At 49.7% G+C, this 16,746-nt stretch overlaps 1 protein-coding gene across 1 annotated transcript in view; it reads left to right on the forward strand.

The window, feature by feature from the left end:
* Positions 1-16,746, forward strand: part of GEMIN5 (gem nuclear organelle associated protein 5) — a 167,321-nt gene that overhangs the window by 49,858 nt on the left and 100,717 nt on the right. The window contains 7 exon segments of the mRNA XM_075344305.1: positions 262-347; positions 1,438-1,520; positions 1,608-1,744; positions 3,779-3,852; positions 11,272-11,453; positions 13,054-13,193; positions 15,254-15,425. Of these exon segments, the coding sequence (XP_075200420.1) occupies positions 262-347; positions 1,438-1,520; positions 1,608-1,744; positions 3,779-3,852; positions 11,272-11,453; positions 13,054-13,193; positions 15,254-15,425 (874 nt within the window).

Genomic DNA, 16,746 nt, shown 5'->3' on the forward strand with positions numbered 1-16,746 from the left:
CAAGCATTGCCCGCAGGGAGGACACAGCGAGAGAGCGCAGCGCTCCGAACACTGATCATGGGAACGAGCAGCTGCGGTCTCCTGCGGAGGAGACTCGCGACCCCACAGGTCAGGACCCGGCGCATTCAGGACGCAGCAGGTCCTAATCCTCGGCACGTACCCTAAATCTAGAGGAGACTTTCTGGTCAACTAAATAGCATTGTAGTCCTTTTCCTATATGGTATTTTGCCTTTTTCTGACTTCACTTTTTGATCTCCGCAGCTCTCCTGGCATCCAACTAAAGAAGCCACTTTGGCCTTTGGGACAGATGATGGAAAAGTTGGGATTTATGATGTCTTTTCTACCAAGTAAGACCTCTTTCTGATATCTTGTACTGGCAGATAACAGAAAGTAATACCATCATAGGTTTATAAAGACCATCTATAACTGTGACACATATGGTCGCGGACAGGAAATCTTGTATTTGTTATTTCTTAGACTTTCTCTGAAGTATGAAAAGGTTTATTTCATCTTTTTAAACACTCTGCACTTTTCTCCTGGATTCCTGCTTTGTGGGAAAAATGGGGTTCTGCTGATCACTGACAGGCGATGACGGACCCCAGGCATATTGGCGGCGGCCGCTCATCCCCTCTGTGCGCTTTACATTGCTGTTATGTGAGGCGGCCTCGTCTCTGCACTATCGGAGGGGCATTGAAGCTGGCCGGATCCAGCATGTGAAAGCTCTGCACTCCTTGTGTCAAGGGAGGAATTTGGGTGAAGACTGCTAATGGAGTCTTCGTTTGGGATATCCAGAGACGGTGCTGTATTAGCTGTATATCAGTGCCAATATATCAATGCATAAGACAATGAACACACAGACATGCTCTCTCTCTTTCAGCCAGCGTCATCAACTGACTTGTGTATTTGATAGTTCCAATTATACAGAAAAGCTACTTCGGCCTTGAAGCTAAACAGGGAGTACTTTTACTCCTTAATTTCTCACAGCGCAGTTTGTTTCTTGTACATTCTTTCTGTGTGAAAGCTACTGATAAGACTTTGCAGCTTCACATTCTGGCTTCATTATCTTTGGTTAACTCCTTCATGACTATACAGCTTAGAATTATATTATCGGTCTATGCGATGGCTACATAGACAGACGGATTATTATGCAACTACATCTATATTTTGATTATTTGCATACACAGATATTCTTATTACGTTTGAACAAACAAGCTATAGCTCAGTGCCACCTCCACACTTGCCTAGGAGACCGACCACCTCCATAATCTATCAGAGGTGGCCGGTATCCTAGGCGGTGCGCAGTAACACTTAGACATCCCTCCATTCTTAAGAACGGAGAGAGTTTTTTATTCCAATTTTACCTAGTTAAGATCAGACGATCCCTTTTAAATAGTAAATTTAATTTCAATTTCACTCTTTTTCTTGTCCTCTTTGCAGACCTCCTCAGATTTCCAGTACTTACCACAAGAAGACTGTGTATTCCATGGCCTGGGGTCCTCCGTTGCCCCCGTTCTCTTTCGGTGAGACATATTTCTTCTCTTTTCTACCTTTTGGATTACACAAACTACAGAAATAAACTTTATTCTTTGTGTGTGTTTTTCCACCAGGTGCTGAAGGCGACCGGCCTCCATTCACCCTGTATAGTTGTGGTGGAGAGGGGGTGATTTTCCAGCACAACCCCTGGAAGTTGACTATGGAGGCCCAAGATATTAACAAGATAATCCGAGATACAAATGACATTAAAGTAAGTGCGCCTGTCTGTAGGGGCTTGTACTCGCTAGATTGGGGCTCCTTCCATGAGCACGGACCTATAGACAAAGCCCAGAGAACACGAAACATCAGAAACCTCCCAAAGGGAATGAATCGGATGTGGTCTCCATGATTGCATGTTTTCTTATCGTTTTAACAGACATATACCCTAAAACGGGGGCTAGTTTATTTTCTAACAATACTTGGGGGGAGTCAATTGTCAATTATGCAGAGTTGGGCAAAGCTGGCAGAGACTAGTCTTCCCCTTCCCTGGCCCCCGTTTTAAAGTACCATATTCTTCAGTTTATAAGACGCATCGGATTAAAAGGCGCACCCCAAATTTAGAGAAAACAATGGGGTCCACCTTCCAATCTGATGGTCTCTTACCAGGTGGGGTGGTGGCAACTGCAGCTCGATACTGCGGCCGGCAGGTGTCTCAGATGCTGTAAGGTAGGCAACTTCCAGAAACTGTCAGTGGTGCAGGCTTCAAAGAAATGGCGTCCGGTGTCGACACATGCGCAGATTGAGCTCTCCTCTCAACAACAAGCCAAGATCTCATCTGCACACGCGCCACCTCTGGTCACCAATTTCCTTAAGCTGTCTGCTAAGAGATCAATGGGCCTGAAGCGATTATGCACAGATGTGATCTTGAGCCGCGAGCTCCATCTGCGCATGCGCCGCCTCCAGGTGCCATTATTTGAAGCTCACACCGCCGACATTTTTAGGATGCTCCTGCCTCACCGCTCGCAGCACAGCTCCCCGCAGGCCCCAGCACAGCTCCCCGCTGGCCCCAGCACAGCTCCCCGCTGGCCCCAGCACAGCTCCCCGCAGGCCCCAGCACAGCTCCCCGCAGGCCCCAGCACAGCTCCCCGCAGGCCCCAGCACAGCGCCCCGCAGGCCCCAGCACAGCGCCCCGCAGGCCCCAGCACAGCGCCCCGCAGGCCCCAGCACAGCTCCCCGCAGGTCCCAGCACAGCTCCCCGCAGGTCCCAGCACAGCTCCCCGCAGGTCCCAGCACAGCTCCCCGCAGGTCCCAGCACAGCTCCCCGCAGGCCCCAGGACAGCTCCCCGCAGGCCCCAGGACAGCTCCCCGCAGGCCCCAGGACAGCTCCCCGCAGGCCCCAGGACAGCTCCCCGCAGGTCCCAGCACAGCTCCCCGCAGGTCCCAGGACAGCTCCCCGCAGGTCCCAGGACAGCTCCCCGCAGGCCCCAGGACAGCGCCTCGCAGGCCCCAGGACAGCGCCCCGCAGGCCCCAGCACAGCACCCCGCAGGCTCCTGCGACCTCTCTCCACCACCTCTCGGTAAGCTGCATTCGGGTTATAGGATGCACCCCTCATTTTCCTCCCAAATTTTTTGGAGGAAAAGTGCGTCTTATCCGAAAAATACAGTACATTATCTCTGAAACATCACAGTGGACATATTTCCAATAATGGGGACTGTCGAACCACTTGTTAACATAAAGGATCTGACTGGTTCCCTTTAAGATGTCCTGAAAGAGCAGAGCATGCTGATTACGCCAGACTGGATAACAGTCTATAATATATATGTATGGCCGTGTCTCTACTCCTTTTCTGATGTCAGATGAAGGGATCGGGCATGATTAATTTCAACATGCTCTATCCTTTTGGAGATATCACCAACGGAGTCTAGTCTGGCTTATACCCATCAGCCAACATGTATGTGGTGGAGAGAAGGTAGAAATGGATGACAGCCGACAGATCATTTTGGTGCTTGGAAATCCTTAGAGGGGATTCTCCCATTAAAACTTCGGATGTGCCTAAAGTTAGGCCTTCCTTGGCGACTTTTGGGTAAAAGTGTCAATATCACAGGAATACCCATCAAGTTATTACTGGGGTTTTTTTGGGGGTTTTTTTTTGTTTGTTTTATTAAGAGGGCATATAGACCCGATATAAGAGAAACATGGCTGCCTAATGTCCTATGCAGGCAGATACGGCAGGTCAGGAGAATTGTGCAGTGGGGTTCGGGCCATGTTGTGTATTAATTATTGCTTCTTTTTCTGATTTTTCAGCACAAGTTACCGCCACATACGGAGTTAAGTTGGAAACCAGACGGCCAACATTTAGCTCTTGGTAATGAAGATGGGTATGTAACCTCTGATCTGCAGTTTTTAGTGACGTTGTTTTGGGGTTCATATGAACTTTTAATTGTTTTATGACTTTTTTTTTTTTTTTTTTTTTTTTTTAAGATTTTGATAGATCAAAATATTGCTGACCTGATGAGGCCAATATTTTTATTTCTAAAATATATGTGGGAAAAAGAACACCTTTAATATGAATCCCACTATCACGGCTTATATGCATGAATATATGAATGACGCCAAAGAAAATAAAATGTGAGCCCAATTAAATAAAAAAATATATTGTTTATTATTAATTATTTGAAAAACCACAATGACGACTAAAAAAAAAAAATTTCTTCATCGTTCCTTATGGGAGACCCAGACCATGGGTGTATAGCTTCTGCCTCCGGAGGACACACAAAGTACTACACTAAAAGTGTAGCTCCTCCCTCCGAGCATATACACTCCCCGGATGACAAATCCAACCAGTTCAATGCTTTGTGTTCAGGAGGTCACACACACACATGCATCCTCTGATTTTTGATTTCAAAGATTTGGAAGAAAAGCGGGTCCAATCTGGACTCCCGGCATGTCTCTTCTCACCCCACTGTGTCGGCGGTGCTGTTAAGGTTGATTTTACAAGGCTGGAGCCTTCACATGCCGCGCTGCTTCACCATCCCCTGAGGCTCTGGCTTGAAGTGGGAGCCATCACGGTTCTCACTGCTTTGCAGGAGACCGGTCTCCATCCGCAGCCCTGTTCAGGATCCTGTCGGACGGAGCGCTCACCTCCCAGGGACCTGGCACCTGCGTCTCACAAGCTAAGTACTGAGACGTTATTACCACAGACAGTGGTCTTTCCAGGGGTCCCTTGTACTTTATATTTTGGGGAGAGTGTGTTTTTTGACTGTGTTAACTTTTCCGGCCGGTTCTCCAGTTTTCACTGGAGAACCGCGCCGATGGTGCCTGCACGCTGGCCGCATGTTTAAATCTAGGCCCCGGCTTCGCCTGAGGCCTACTTTCGGTTTCACTCCCCCTGCATGTCAGTCATGCAGAGGGACAGTGTGGCTCCGCCCAGCGGCTGTTCAGCACAGGGGAGGACACTCCTCACTGAGCAAAGATTCCCTCCCCTGTATACCTCATTTGTCCTCCGGATCCAGCTCTCAGAGTAGGCCCCGCCCCCTCTCCTCGCTCCGGCACCATTTTCTCGGCGTTCTCAATGTCTGCATAACACATTGTGACAAATGGGGGCCTTGGGCTGGGGGATCTGGAGGGCACAGAGATGTCCCTATGTGTGGGTTACCATCTATGTTAAACGGTCTGGCAAGCCACAACCTCCGGTTGTGCAGCTGCTTATATACTCTGTTTATATACTCTGCTGGGGGTCATTCTGGACAGAGCCCCCACTTCTGCAGCATGTCTCACATCAGAGCAAGGCTGTTCTTATTATGCACTGCATGTAGATCTGTCTGTACCGAGCACATAACCACATTGTGATGCTTGTTCTAACATAGTGGTCCCTCAGCCTGGAAGCTCATCAGGTCCCTCCGGCTGCTCCGGCTCCGGTGGCTGATCCCCCGGTTTGGGCAGAATCCCTCTCTCCAGGGGACAGCTGTCCCGGACACTGCTGAGCATGCATCAGCCTCCTTCTCAGGGCGCTTCTGCTGCTACGGCTCGCTCAGCAAAGCTCACAGAGGATTCTTCATCTGGTCTCAGTCCCCGTCCTCCTAAAATGGAGTCGCAGCGTCCCCTTTCCTTCCTCGTCCCGCAGCTCTGATTCACGAGCCGTCTCGCAGGACGAGGAGGATGCCTTTACTAGGGGCTCGGACGGATCTGTCCGAAGGTGACGCAGATGCTAATGATTTGATTGCGTCCATTATATTTGCACTGGACCTCAATCCGCCTGTATCAGGGGTGCATTCCCCTCTGGCAGAAAGGCATCAGTATACCTTAAGAGAACAAGGAGTGTGTTCCTTAACCACTCCAGTTTTCAGGCCACTGTGACCAAGCCCAGAGCCTGTCCTGACAGACGCTTCCCAAAGCGTGGTTCTGATGACTGTTTCCCCCTTCCACCAGTGGTGGTCAAGGAGTGGGCTCATTCACCAAGGGTGGACCCTCCGGTGTCTAGGCTTTCAGCCCGGACAGTTGTATCAGTGGCTGACGGCACCTCTCTAAGGATCCCACTGTCCGCCAGGTTGTCCTTCTGGCCAAATCTATATATGAGGCGGCGGGGGCCTCGTGCTCCCCATCTTTTGCAGCAGTGCGGGCTCTCAAAGCCATCTCTGCTTCTCTGGAGGAGATGCATTCCCTCACCAGGGACTTTATGCCCGAAATGGTTGCCTTAACTTCCAGGCTTTAGTCTTTTCATCCTATGCCATGTCTGCCATGCTGGAGACTGTCACCGCACTGCGGTGGCCTCGGCTACTTCCCTCGCTATCCGCAGGCTCCTGTGGCTTCGAGAGTGGAAGGCAGATGCTTCTTAAGAAGTTCCTTGCTGGGCTCCCTTTTGCTGGGACCAGTCTATTCGGTGAACATCTGGATGAAATTATTAAGGAAGTTTTTTGGCAGGAAGAGTACTTCCATGCCACAAACCCAGGAAACCTGTCCAGGGCAGGAACCAGTCGAGGTTTCGTTCCTTTCGTTCCTCTAACTGGTCGTCCTCTAAGCCCTCGGCCTCGTCCACTAACTCAGCCAAGGTCCGTAATCCAACTGGCGCATGAAGCCGCGTCCTCAGAAGTCCGCAGGAGCTGCTGCCACCAAGGCAGCCTCCTCTTGATTATCTGGCCGCGCCAGTAACGTCCTTGGTCGGTGGCAGGCTCTCCCTCTTGGGCGACGTGTGGTTTCAACACGTCTTCGATCAGTGGGTGTGGGTTACCATCTCCCACGGCTACAGAATAGAATTCTATCCAGCCCGCCAAACAGATTTTTTCTGTCAACTCCCCCCTGCCCCAAGGCCGCCGCCTTCTCACAGGCCGTGGCATTCTTGCAGGCCAATGGAGTAATTGTACCAGTTCCCGACTGGGAACGGTTCAGAGATTTCTACTCAAATCTCTTCCTAGTCCCCGATAAGGACGGTGCTTTCCGACCTGGATCTCAAGCTTCTCAACAAGCATGTCAGGTGCGGCATTTTTGCATGGAATCTCTGCGATCAGTCAATGACCCAAGGAGATTTCTTAGCAGCCATCGACATCAGAGATGTCTTTCTGCTTGTGCCAATCGCGGTTTCACACCAGCGTTGGCTACGTTTTGCAATCGGAGAGGAACATTTCCAATTCGTGGCTCTCCCCTTCGGGTTAGCCACGGCCTCTCGTGTACTCACAAGGTCATGGCAGCAGTGGTTGCGGTTCTGCACCTCCAGGGGTTGGTAGTGATTCCTTACCTGGACGACCTTCTAGTCAAGGCTTCATCCAGTGCAGACTGTCAGCGGAGTGTCTCGCTCACTCTCAGCGGAGTGTCTCGCTCACTCTCAGCGGAGTGTCTCGCTCACTCTCAGCGGAGTGTCTCGCTCACTCTCAGCGGAGTGTCTCGCTCACTCTCAGCGGAGTGTCTCGCTCACTCTCAGCGGAGTGTCTCGCTCACTCTCAGCGGAGTGTCTCGCTCACTCTCAGCGGAGTGTCTCGCTCACTCTCAGCGGAGTGTCTCGCTCACTCTCAGCGGAGTGTCTCGCTCACTCTCAGCGGAGTGTCTCGCTCACTCTCAGCGGAGTGTCTCGCTCACTCTCAGCGGAGTGTCTCGCTCACTCTCAGCGGAGTGTCTCGCTCACTCTCAGCGGAGTGTCTCGCTCACTCTCAGCGGAGTGTCTCGCTCACTCTCAGCGGAGTGTCTCGCTCACTCTCGCCACGCTTGCAAGTCCACTCTGACCCCGACCTAGGACCTTACGTACCTAGGGATGCAATTCGAGACTCTGCTGGCACTTGTGAAGCTGCCCTTAGTCAAACAGCCCCTTCATCTGGCGGTTCGCTCTCTGCTGAGGCTCCGCCGTCATTCCATCAGGCACCTCATGCAGGTGCTGGGTCAGATGGTGGCGTCAATGGAAGCGGTTCCCTTTGCCAGTTTCATCTGCGTCCCCTGCAGCTGGACATTCTCCGCTGTTGGGACAAGCGGACCTCTTCCTTGCACAGGCTGGTGGCTCTGTCGCCACAGACCAGGAGCTCTCTTTAGTGGTGGCTTCGGCCCCTCTCTCTGTCCCAGGGACGCTCCTTTCTGGCCCCGTCCTGGGTGATTCTCACCACGGATGCCAGTCTATCCGGCTGGGGAGCAGTGTTTCTCCACCACCGAGCACAGGGCACTTGGACTCCGTCTGAATCAGCCCTCTCGATCAAGGTGCTGGAAATCAGGGCTGTACTCCTAGCTCTCGTAGTTTTTCACCACCTGTTGGCGGGCAAGCACATTCGTGTCCAGTCAGACAACGCGACAGCAGTTGCCTACCTCAATCACCAAGGCGGGACTCGCAGCCGCCTAGCAATGTCGGAAGTTCAATGTATCCTTCAGTGGACGGAGGACTCCAAGTCCACCATATCCGCAGTCCACATCCCAGGCTTAGAAAACTGGGAGGCAGACAGCGGCAAGTGGGCCCTGCATCCGGCAGTGTTCCGGTCAATCTGCCGCAAGTGAGGCACTCCGGAAGTGGATCTAATGGCATCCCGGCACAACAACAAGGTCCCGGTTTACGTGGCTCGCTCCCACGATCCTCAGGCCTTGGCAGCGGACGCGCTGGTTCAAGATTGGTCCCAGTTCCGTCTGGCCTACGTGTTTCCCCCTCTAGCTCTCTTGCCCAGAGTCCTGCGCAAGATCAGAATGGAGGGCCGTCGGGTCATAATCATTGCTCCAGACTGGCCCAGGCGAGCTTGGTTCCCAGACCTGCTCCGTCTGTCCGTAGAGGTGCCGTGGCATCTCCCGGACCGCCCAGACCCTCACAGGGTCCGTTTTCCGCCAGAATTCTGCGGCTCTCAGATTGACGGCGTGGCTCTTGAGCCCTGGATCCTTATGGCTTCAGGCATTCCTTTCGAGGTCATCTTCACTATGACTCCGGCTCGGAAGTCTTCCTCGGCCAGGATTTACCACAGGACTTGGAGAATTTTCCTGTCCTGGTGTCGTTCTTCCGGCCATGCTCCTTGGCCGTTTTCCTTGCCGACCATCCTGTCCTTTCTACAGTCCGGTCTGCAGCTAGGACTGTCCCTCAATTCCCTCAAGGGACAGGTCTCGGCTCTGTCAGCGTTGTTCCAGCGGCGTTTCGCCCGGCTGGCCCTAGATGCGCACCTTTATACTGGGCGCATCTCACATCATTCCGCCTTACCGGCGGCCTCTGGATCCCTGAGACCTTTAATCTGGTCCTCACGGCCTTACAGAAACCCCCCTTTGAGCCTCTTAGGGAGGTTTCGTTGTTTCGTCTTTCACAGAAAGTGGTCTTTCTGGTGGCCATAATTTCTCTCAGGAGAGTCTCTGATTTGACTGTGCTCTCTTCGGAGTCACCCTTTTTGGTCTTTCACCAAGACAAGGTGGTTCTCCGTCCGACTCCGGGCCTTCTCCCTAAGGTGGTGTCTCCTTTCCACCTTAACCAGGACATTTCATTGTCTTCCCTTTGTTCGGCCCCTGTGCATCGCTTTGAGAAAGCGTTGCATGCTTTAGATTTGGTGCGGACGCTCCGGATCTATGTGTCACGCACCGCTGTTCTTAGGCGGTGCACCCCTTTTTTTTGTGCTGACCATAGGTCAGCGCAATGGTCTCTCGGCTTCTAAACCGACCCTAGCTCGTTGGATTAGGTCGGCCATATCCGATGCCTACCAATGTTCTCAGGTGCCTCCCCCGCCGGGGATTAAGGCGCACTCGACCAGAGCTGTCGGTGCCTCTTGGGCTACGGCTCAGCAGGTCTGTCAGGCTGCCACTTGGTCTAGTCTGCACAACCTTTCGAAGCACTACCAGGTGCATGCTCATGCTTCGGCAGATGCGAGCTTGGGCAGACGCATCCTTCGGACGGCTGTCGCCCATTTGTGAAGTTAGGTTTTGCCTACTTCTCAGTTGGTTTATTCCCACCCATGGACTGCTTTGAGACGTCCCATGGTCTGGGTCTCCCATAAGGAACAATAAAGAAAAAGAGAATTTTGTTTACTTACCGTAAATTCTTTTTCTTATAGTTCCGACATGGGAGACCCAGCACCCTCCCTGTTGCCTGTTGGCAGTTCTTGTTCCGTGTGTTTTCAACGGCTGTTGTTGTAGACAGAGGTTCCGGTTATTCCGGGTTTTACTCTATCTCTACTTATGGGTGGATGTCCTCCTTCAGCTTTTGCACTAAACTGGTTGGATTTGTCATCCGGGGAGTGTATATGCTCGGAGGGAGGAGCTACACTTTTAGTGTAGTACTTTGTGTGTCCTCCGGATGCAGAAGCTATACACCCATGGTCTGGGTCTCCAATGTCGGAACTATAAGAAAAAGAATTTACGGTAAGTAAACAAAATTCTCTTTATTTGTGATTATATACTCATCATTATGGTCAAAGTTTCATGTTATAGTCAAGTGTATACTAGAAAAACCTGCCATCATTTTCCTTTCTTCTGTACTTTATATATTGGACAAAGCAGCATTGTTTACACTTTTAAGTTAGTTTGGGATTTTCTTTTAATATTTTTAAAACTTTTTTTATTTAGTCATCCCATGTATCAGTTGTCAGATTCCCTTTAAAAGCCGCTGTCAGTAATTAAAGGGCACCTGTCAGCAGGTTTTCGCTACCTCATCTGAGAGCAGCATGATGTAGGCAAAGAGATCCTGAGTTCAATGATGTATCACTTAGATTACTGAGTACAGCCCTTCTGACACAATGAAAGATTTTAGATTTTGTATGTAGCAGTGCCCCCACCCACACCAGACAGAAGCTGCTCATCACAGAAGGGGGCGGAGTCGGACTAGAGCTCAGTACTGCTGAGACCCACTAATGATAAAGATAAGAGGCTTAAGCTAACATTGCAGGTAAACAAAAAAAAAAAGACTGTGAGATAACAGACACAGGGCTGAATTCTCTGTTTTAACTCTTGCAGCCTGCTGTCTTCCACTTTCAGATTCTCTTTAAGGCTACATGTCAGAGTGGCTCCAGGTACTGGCTGTGTAACACATCCTACACTTGCCTTATATGGAGCTGGTACCAAACACCATGTATATGTACAGCTGATGTTTGCAAGATGTTTGCAAGGGGTTAAAGGGATTGTCTCATCAAGAGAATATCCCTTTTAAAATTCACCCACCGAGGCAATTATCTGGTTGATTTGGGTCACGTTCCTGGCACACAGGTGATGTTGGGAATGTTCGAGCCCACGAGAACAGGACCCTTCTGCAGAGCAACCTCCCAATCCGGCTCATGGAGAAGAGCCCTATGATGCCCCTAAGAGCACTTTAATATCAGGAGAGGGAGTCTGAGTGTGACCTGTTTGCTTTTTGTTTTGTGTATTTGCAGGAGTATTGAGATTTTTCGGGCTCCACATCTTCAGCTGATCTGCACCATTCAACAGCATCATAAAATTGTGAATGCCCTGCGCTGGCACCACGACCACTGCCAGGATCCCGCCCTGAGCTTCCTCCTGGCATCGGGGTCCAATAATGCTGTCATCTACGTACATAACCTAAAGGGGGCGCTAGGTGAGGGTCTATAGAGTAAAGATAGGGGCAGATTTATTAAAGGGTTATTCCCATCTCCAAAATCCTATCCAATATACAGTATAGTAGGTATAATGATATTAGCAAATACCTTCAATTAGAAATGTAGTATAGTTCTCCTGATTAATGTGTCACTTACCTCATGACAGGACATGACAGTGTGGTCGGTTCATTAAGGACTACACCTAAAAACAGCCGTCTGCTGTTTTTGTAACCTCACCTCTGTTGGCCGAGACCTATTAATCCCAGAGATGAGAATAACCTTAAAGGTAAAACTACTGACATACACAATGGGCCTCATTAGAAATGTAGTATAGTTCTCCAGATATAGCCATGTCTCTTACCTCATGTGCAGGACATTACAGCTTAGAGATCCATGGTTATGACCACGCATATAGTGACAGTTAGTTGCTTGTGGTTGTAACCATGGATACCTAAGCTGCAATGCCCTGCACATGAGGTAAGAGACATGGCTATATCTGGAGAACTATACTACATTTCTAATGAGGCCCATTGTGTATGTCAGTAGTTTTACCTTTAAGGTTATTCTCATCTCTGGGATTAATAGGTCTCGGCCAACAGAGGTGAGGTTACAAAAACAGCCGACGGCTGTTTTTAGGTGTAGTCCTTATTGAACCGACCACACTTTCTGCCTGTCACAAGATGGACCTTGTACTGTGGCAGTGAGACCGTAATATGAGCTGGTTCTTGACATTGTAATTCTTTGATTTAAAGGGATTGTCTACTTCTTGGATAACCCCTTAATAAATGCCCGAGTAAATTAAGCAAAGCCTATACTCCGGCGGCACCACTGCCACCATTCCACAAAGTCTGGTGGTTGCCGCGTGTCATTATGCTACTGCTCCCGTTGCCACTGCTCATCAATACTTTCAAGAGTAGACATCTGCTGTGTTGAAATAGTAAAGGCTGCAGCCAGTCAGTAGCTTGTGATTGTCTGCAGCGCTCATGTACAGTGTCACACTAGCACCTAGTGCTGGAGTGATGCAGATGTAGGAGGTGAGTTTTTGCTGTTCTTTATTTAGTCGGGGGACTTGGGCATTTAAAGGGGTTGTCCACTAGTAGTAGGACAACCCCTTCTGATTCCTTGTTTACCCCAGGTAAAATAATAAAGCCGACATTCACTTCCTGTATGAACGCCGTTCCGGCGGTGCCGCGGTTCGCGTTCCCGAGACTCCCGTGAAGTCGTGACGTCACACGAGCCCCGCTATCATTCAGCACCGGCTTCTGTCTCCCCGCCTTCAGACCAAAAGAGGTAATTAACAGGAAGGGAGCGCTGCGGCTCCCTTCCTGTTGATTGCTCCAATCTACGAAGGCGGGGAGACAGAAGCCGGTGCTGAATGATAGCGGGGCTCGTGTGACGTCACGACTTCACGGGAGTCCCTGGAACGCGAACAGTGGCACCTCTGCAACGGTGTTCATATGGGAGGTGAGTATAGGCTTTATTATTTTACCTGGGGTAAACGTGGAATCAGAAGGGTTTGTCCTACTAGTGGACTGTCTAAGTAGTGGAAAATCCCTTTAAGGCCCTTCTGGCATCTTATTTTTCGTTTTATTGCTACAGAGAACTCTGCCGAAGACCCGGTCACCATCACAGATCCTTTCCGGACCCTGTCGGGGCACACGGCTAAGATCACAAGTCTGTCTTGGAGCCCTCATCACGACGCCAGACTGGTATCTGCCAGCTATGATGGCACCTCTCAAGTAAGACGAAAATATTAGAGGATGATTATTGTTCTTGTTGGTGTTTGTATGACCTTTCACACTGGAATGTGGTAACCTGGCATCCATGTGGTCTTGTGACTTGTCACTGATGGCGACGAGATCACTATTGGCACTGTCTACTGAAGTGGGCAACTGGCCACCGTGATCACATGATGGGCAACACGGCACCAGCCTCATGCATACACTACGGACACGTTTCCACTAGTAAGATATTGATGTCCCATTATCTTGACTGTGATGATAATGAGATAACTTTTCAGCAATCAGTGCAGAACAGGAAATATAAGAGTTAAAGGGTTTTTCCCATCTCCAAGATCCTATCCCAATATGTAGTAGGTGTAATGATATTATTAGCAAATACCTCCAATTAGAAATGTAGTATAGTTCTCCTGATTAGCTATGTCACTTACCTCATGTGCAGGGCATTGCAGCTTAGGCATCCATGGTTACGTCGACTCATAGTGACAGTCAGTTGCTTGCGGTCGTAACCATAGTTATCTAAGCTGCAATGCCCTGCACATGAGGTAAGTGATATAACTAATCAGGAGAACTAGACTACATTTCTGATTGGAGTTATGTGCTAATATTATTATTACACGTACTATATATTGGGATAGGATCTTGGAGATGGGAATACCCCTTTAACTCTTATACTTCTTGATAACTTTTCAGCAGTCTCATTATCATCACAGTCAGGATAATGACAGGTAACTAGAGATCAGCAATCCCGAACAGTAAAGTTGGAGGTTCATACCGAACACAGACTTTACAAAAGAAAAAAATAAGTGTTCGTAGTTCCGGGCGCCTTGTGTATGTTGACCACTTGAGCGAGCATTGCTGTGCTCGGGTACGCTTGGTGCTTGGCCCAGTGCCCAGTGAACAGCTTGCCTTGGAGGTTAACAGCTTGATCGGATGTAGTGTGCATCGGAATTGCTCTCTTTATGGCTGGCTGCATGTGGGTGGAGAGGCAAACTGCCCAATCATTGACTTCTATTGGATTTTAAGTAAAGTCCGAGTCCCATACTGAACTTTATCTGAAGTCCCGCTGAACCCGGCAAACCCGAACTGCCACAGGTCCACTAATCTCTACATTTAACACCTCCTGTATATAGTTAATAACACAGGATTCACCATTCAGAATGTGATGTTACAGCCCACCTCCTCCTCCTTCCTGCACAGATGCACAAGACTCTCCCATAGAAGTCAGTGAATTGTTTCCAATCTTCAAATTCTCATGTCCAGGTGGTTGGTGAAAAGTATATTTATTAATAGTATTATAGGCAACTGGGGCAAGTTGATCACCCTCTGTAATTACGGAAATAAGTAAAAAATGTAAAGCCATTTACAAAAAAAGAATTGCTGGTTTGAATGACTTAAAAATCCTCATGAGGAAAATCATATACTGCACTCCGGTATAGGACGGTGCATTGTCCGAGTCGGGTTCCAAGTTGACGACGTTTCGGATCAGATTTGGACCTTCATCAGATATTAGCTTATTAGTTTATGAACTTGCTATGTTTTTCTGTCCAGTATTTTGTTATATATACATACATTTATATATATATATATACGGGCGTCACGGTGGCTCAGTGGTTAGCACTGCAGTCTTGCAGCGCCTGGGTCCTGGGTTCAAATCCCACCAAGGACAACATCTGCAAGGAGTTTATATGTTCTCCCCGTGTTTGTGCGGGTTTCCTCCGGGTACTCCGGTTTCCTCCCACACTCCAAAGACATACAGATAGGGACTCTAGATTGTGAGCCCCAATGGGGACAGTGTTGCCAATGTATGTAAATCACTGTGGAATTAATAGCGCTATATAAATGAATAAAATTATTCTTATTATTATTATATTTCTCTGGATTTTTTTATATTATTACAGTTCTATGCAGCTAATATCTGATGATGGTCCAGCTAAGACCGAAACGTCGTCAGCTGTTGCTTCTGGATTGTTGTATTTATGAATTAAATTAACCCCTTTTTGAGACGTCCCTTACACCTCAATTATTTGAAGGTTACTGAATCCATGTTTTCATTTCAGGTTTGGGATGTTCTACAAGAGGAGCCGATCAGTAACTATCGGGGGCACAAGGGGCGCTTGCTGTGTGTGCAGTGGTCTCCAGTGGAGGGTGACAAGGTGTGGACGGGAGCAGATGACTTTTGTTTACACAATTGGTCAATATCAAAGCAGGAGCACACCCGACCCCCCAAAGGTCAGTTCTGATTTTTTTTTTTTTCCCTGGGGTCATTCAGAGAGTCACCTCTTAAGCAGAAGTCCAGCTGGACGTTTTACAGGCAGTGCTCCTTGGGAAATAGTGCGCAAATAATCTCTCGTCCAGAAGGAAGAAAACTCTATTTAGTGCTTCCTATTGGTAACTGTCCTGCAAAGTCAGTGTCGGACCCATGTAGAGGTTTCAAGGATGACTGGGGACAAAGTATGTACTGGTTGGTGCCTTCTGTGACTAAAGCATCTCCTTTAGGCAACTAGTACCCTGCTCCGTACTGATCAGAAGCAAGGAGAGTTTTCTTCAGCGCTCTATTGGGAGACCCAGACGATTGGGGTATAGCTACTGCCCTCCGGAGGCCACACAAAGCACTACACTAAAAAGTGCAAGGCCCCTCCCCTTCTGGCTATACCCCCCCGTGGTATCACGGGTTCTCCAGTTTTCAAGCTTTGTGCGAAGGAGGTCAGACATCCATACATAGCTCCACAGATTTTAGTCAGCAGTAGCTGCTGACTATTTCGGATGGAAGAAAAGAGGGCCCATATAGGGCCCCCAGCATGCTCCCTTCTCACCCGTGGATGGTGTTGTAAGGTTGAGGTACCTATTGCTGGTACAGAGGCTGGAGCCCCACATGCTGTTTTCCTTCCACATCCCCTTGTAGGGCTCTGTGGAAGTGGGATCCTGCCGGCCTCTAAGCTCTGACGCCGGGCTCCATCCACAGACCCAGTTGAACCTGATGGATACGGAGCAGGAGTACATTCAGGGACATGGCCCTGCATCATACAGGTACTCTGTGTCCCCGGCAGGCACAGACACACTCCGGGCTGGCTGGGTGTTGTAGTGCGCCGGGGACCGTAACGATTGAGTTGGTGTTCCTGCAGTTTACTGGGGGACTTTTGTGTTGTGGGAACGCAGCGCCGACCCCCATTGGACCGGCGGCGCTGCTGTGACTTGTAGTGCGCCGGGGACACGCCGACCGCGCTTTTACGGCGGCGGCGTTTATAAATCCAGTCCCCGGCTTTTGCGGCCTAGCTCCGCTTCGTTCCCGCCCCCACCCTGTCAATCAGGGTAGGGGAGAGACGCTGTTTCGCGGCAGCGACGAGGGCTGGAGCCTGATTTACATGCTCCAGCCCTCTCACTAGGCACAGAGGGAAGCAGGCTTCCCGCTCTTAGTCAGGAACGCCCAGGGCCCGCCCTCCTCCCTCTCCTAGGACGCCGGCAGCCATTACATGCAGTCTGGCTGGAGGAAGGACGCAAGGCTCTGGGAGACCTGGACTAGGGGGCTTTTGGAGATCACACACCCGCTCTT

This window comes from Anomaloglossus baeobatrachus, chromosome 4 (assembly GCF_048569485.1).
Source record: "Anomaloglossus baeobatrachus isolate aAnoBae1 chromosome 4, aAnoBae1.hap1, whole genome shotgun sequence".
NCBI classification, from domain to species: domain Eukaryota; kingdom Metazoa; phylum Chordata; class Amphibia; order Anura; family Aromobatidae; genus Anomaloglossus; species Anomaloglossus baeobatrachus.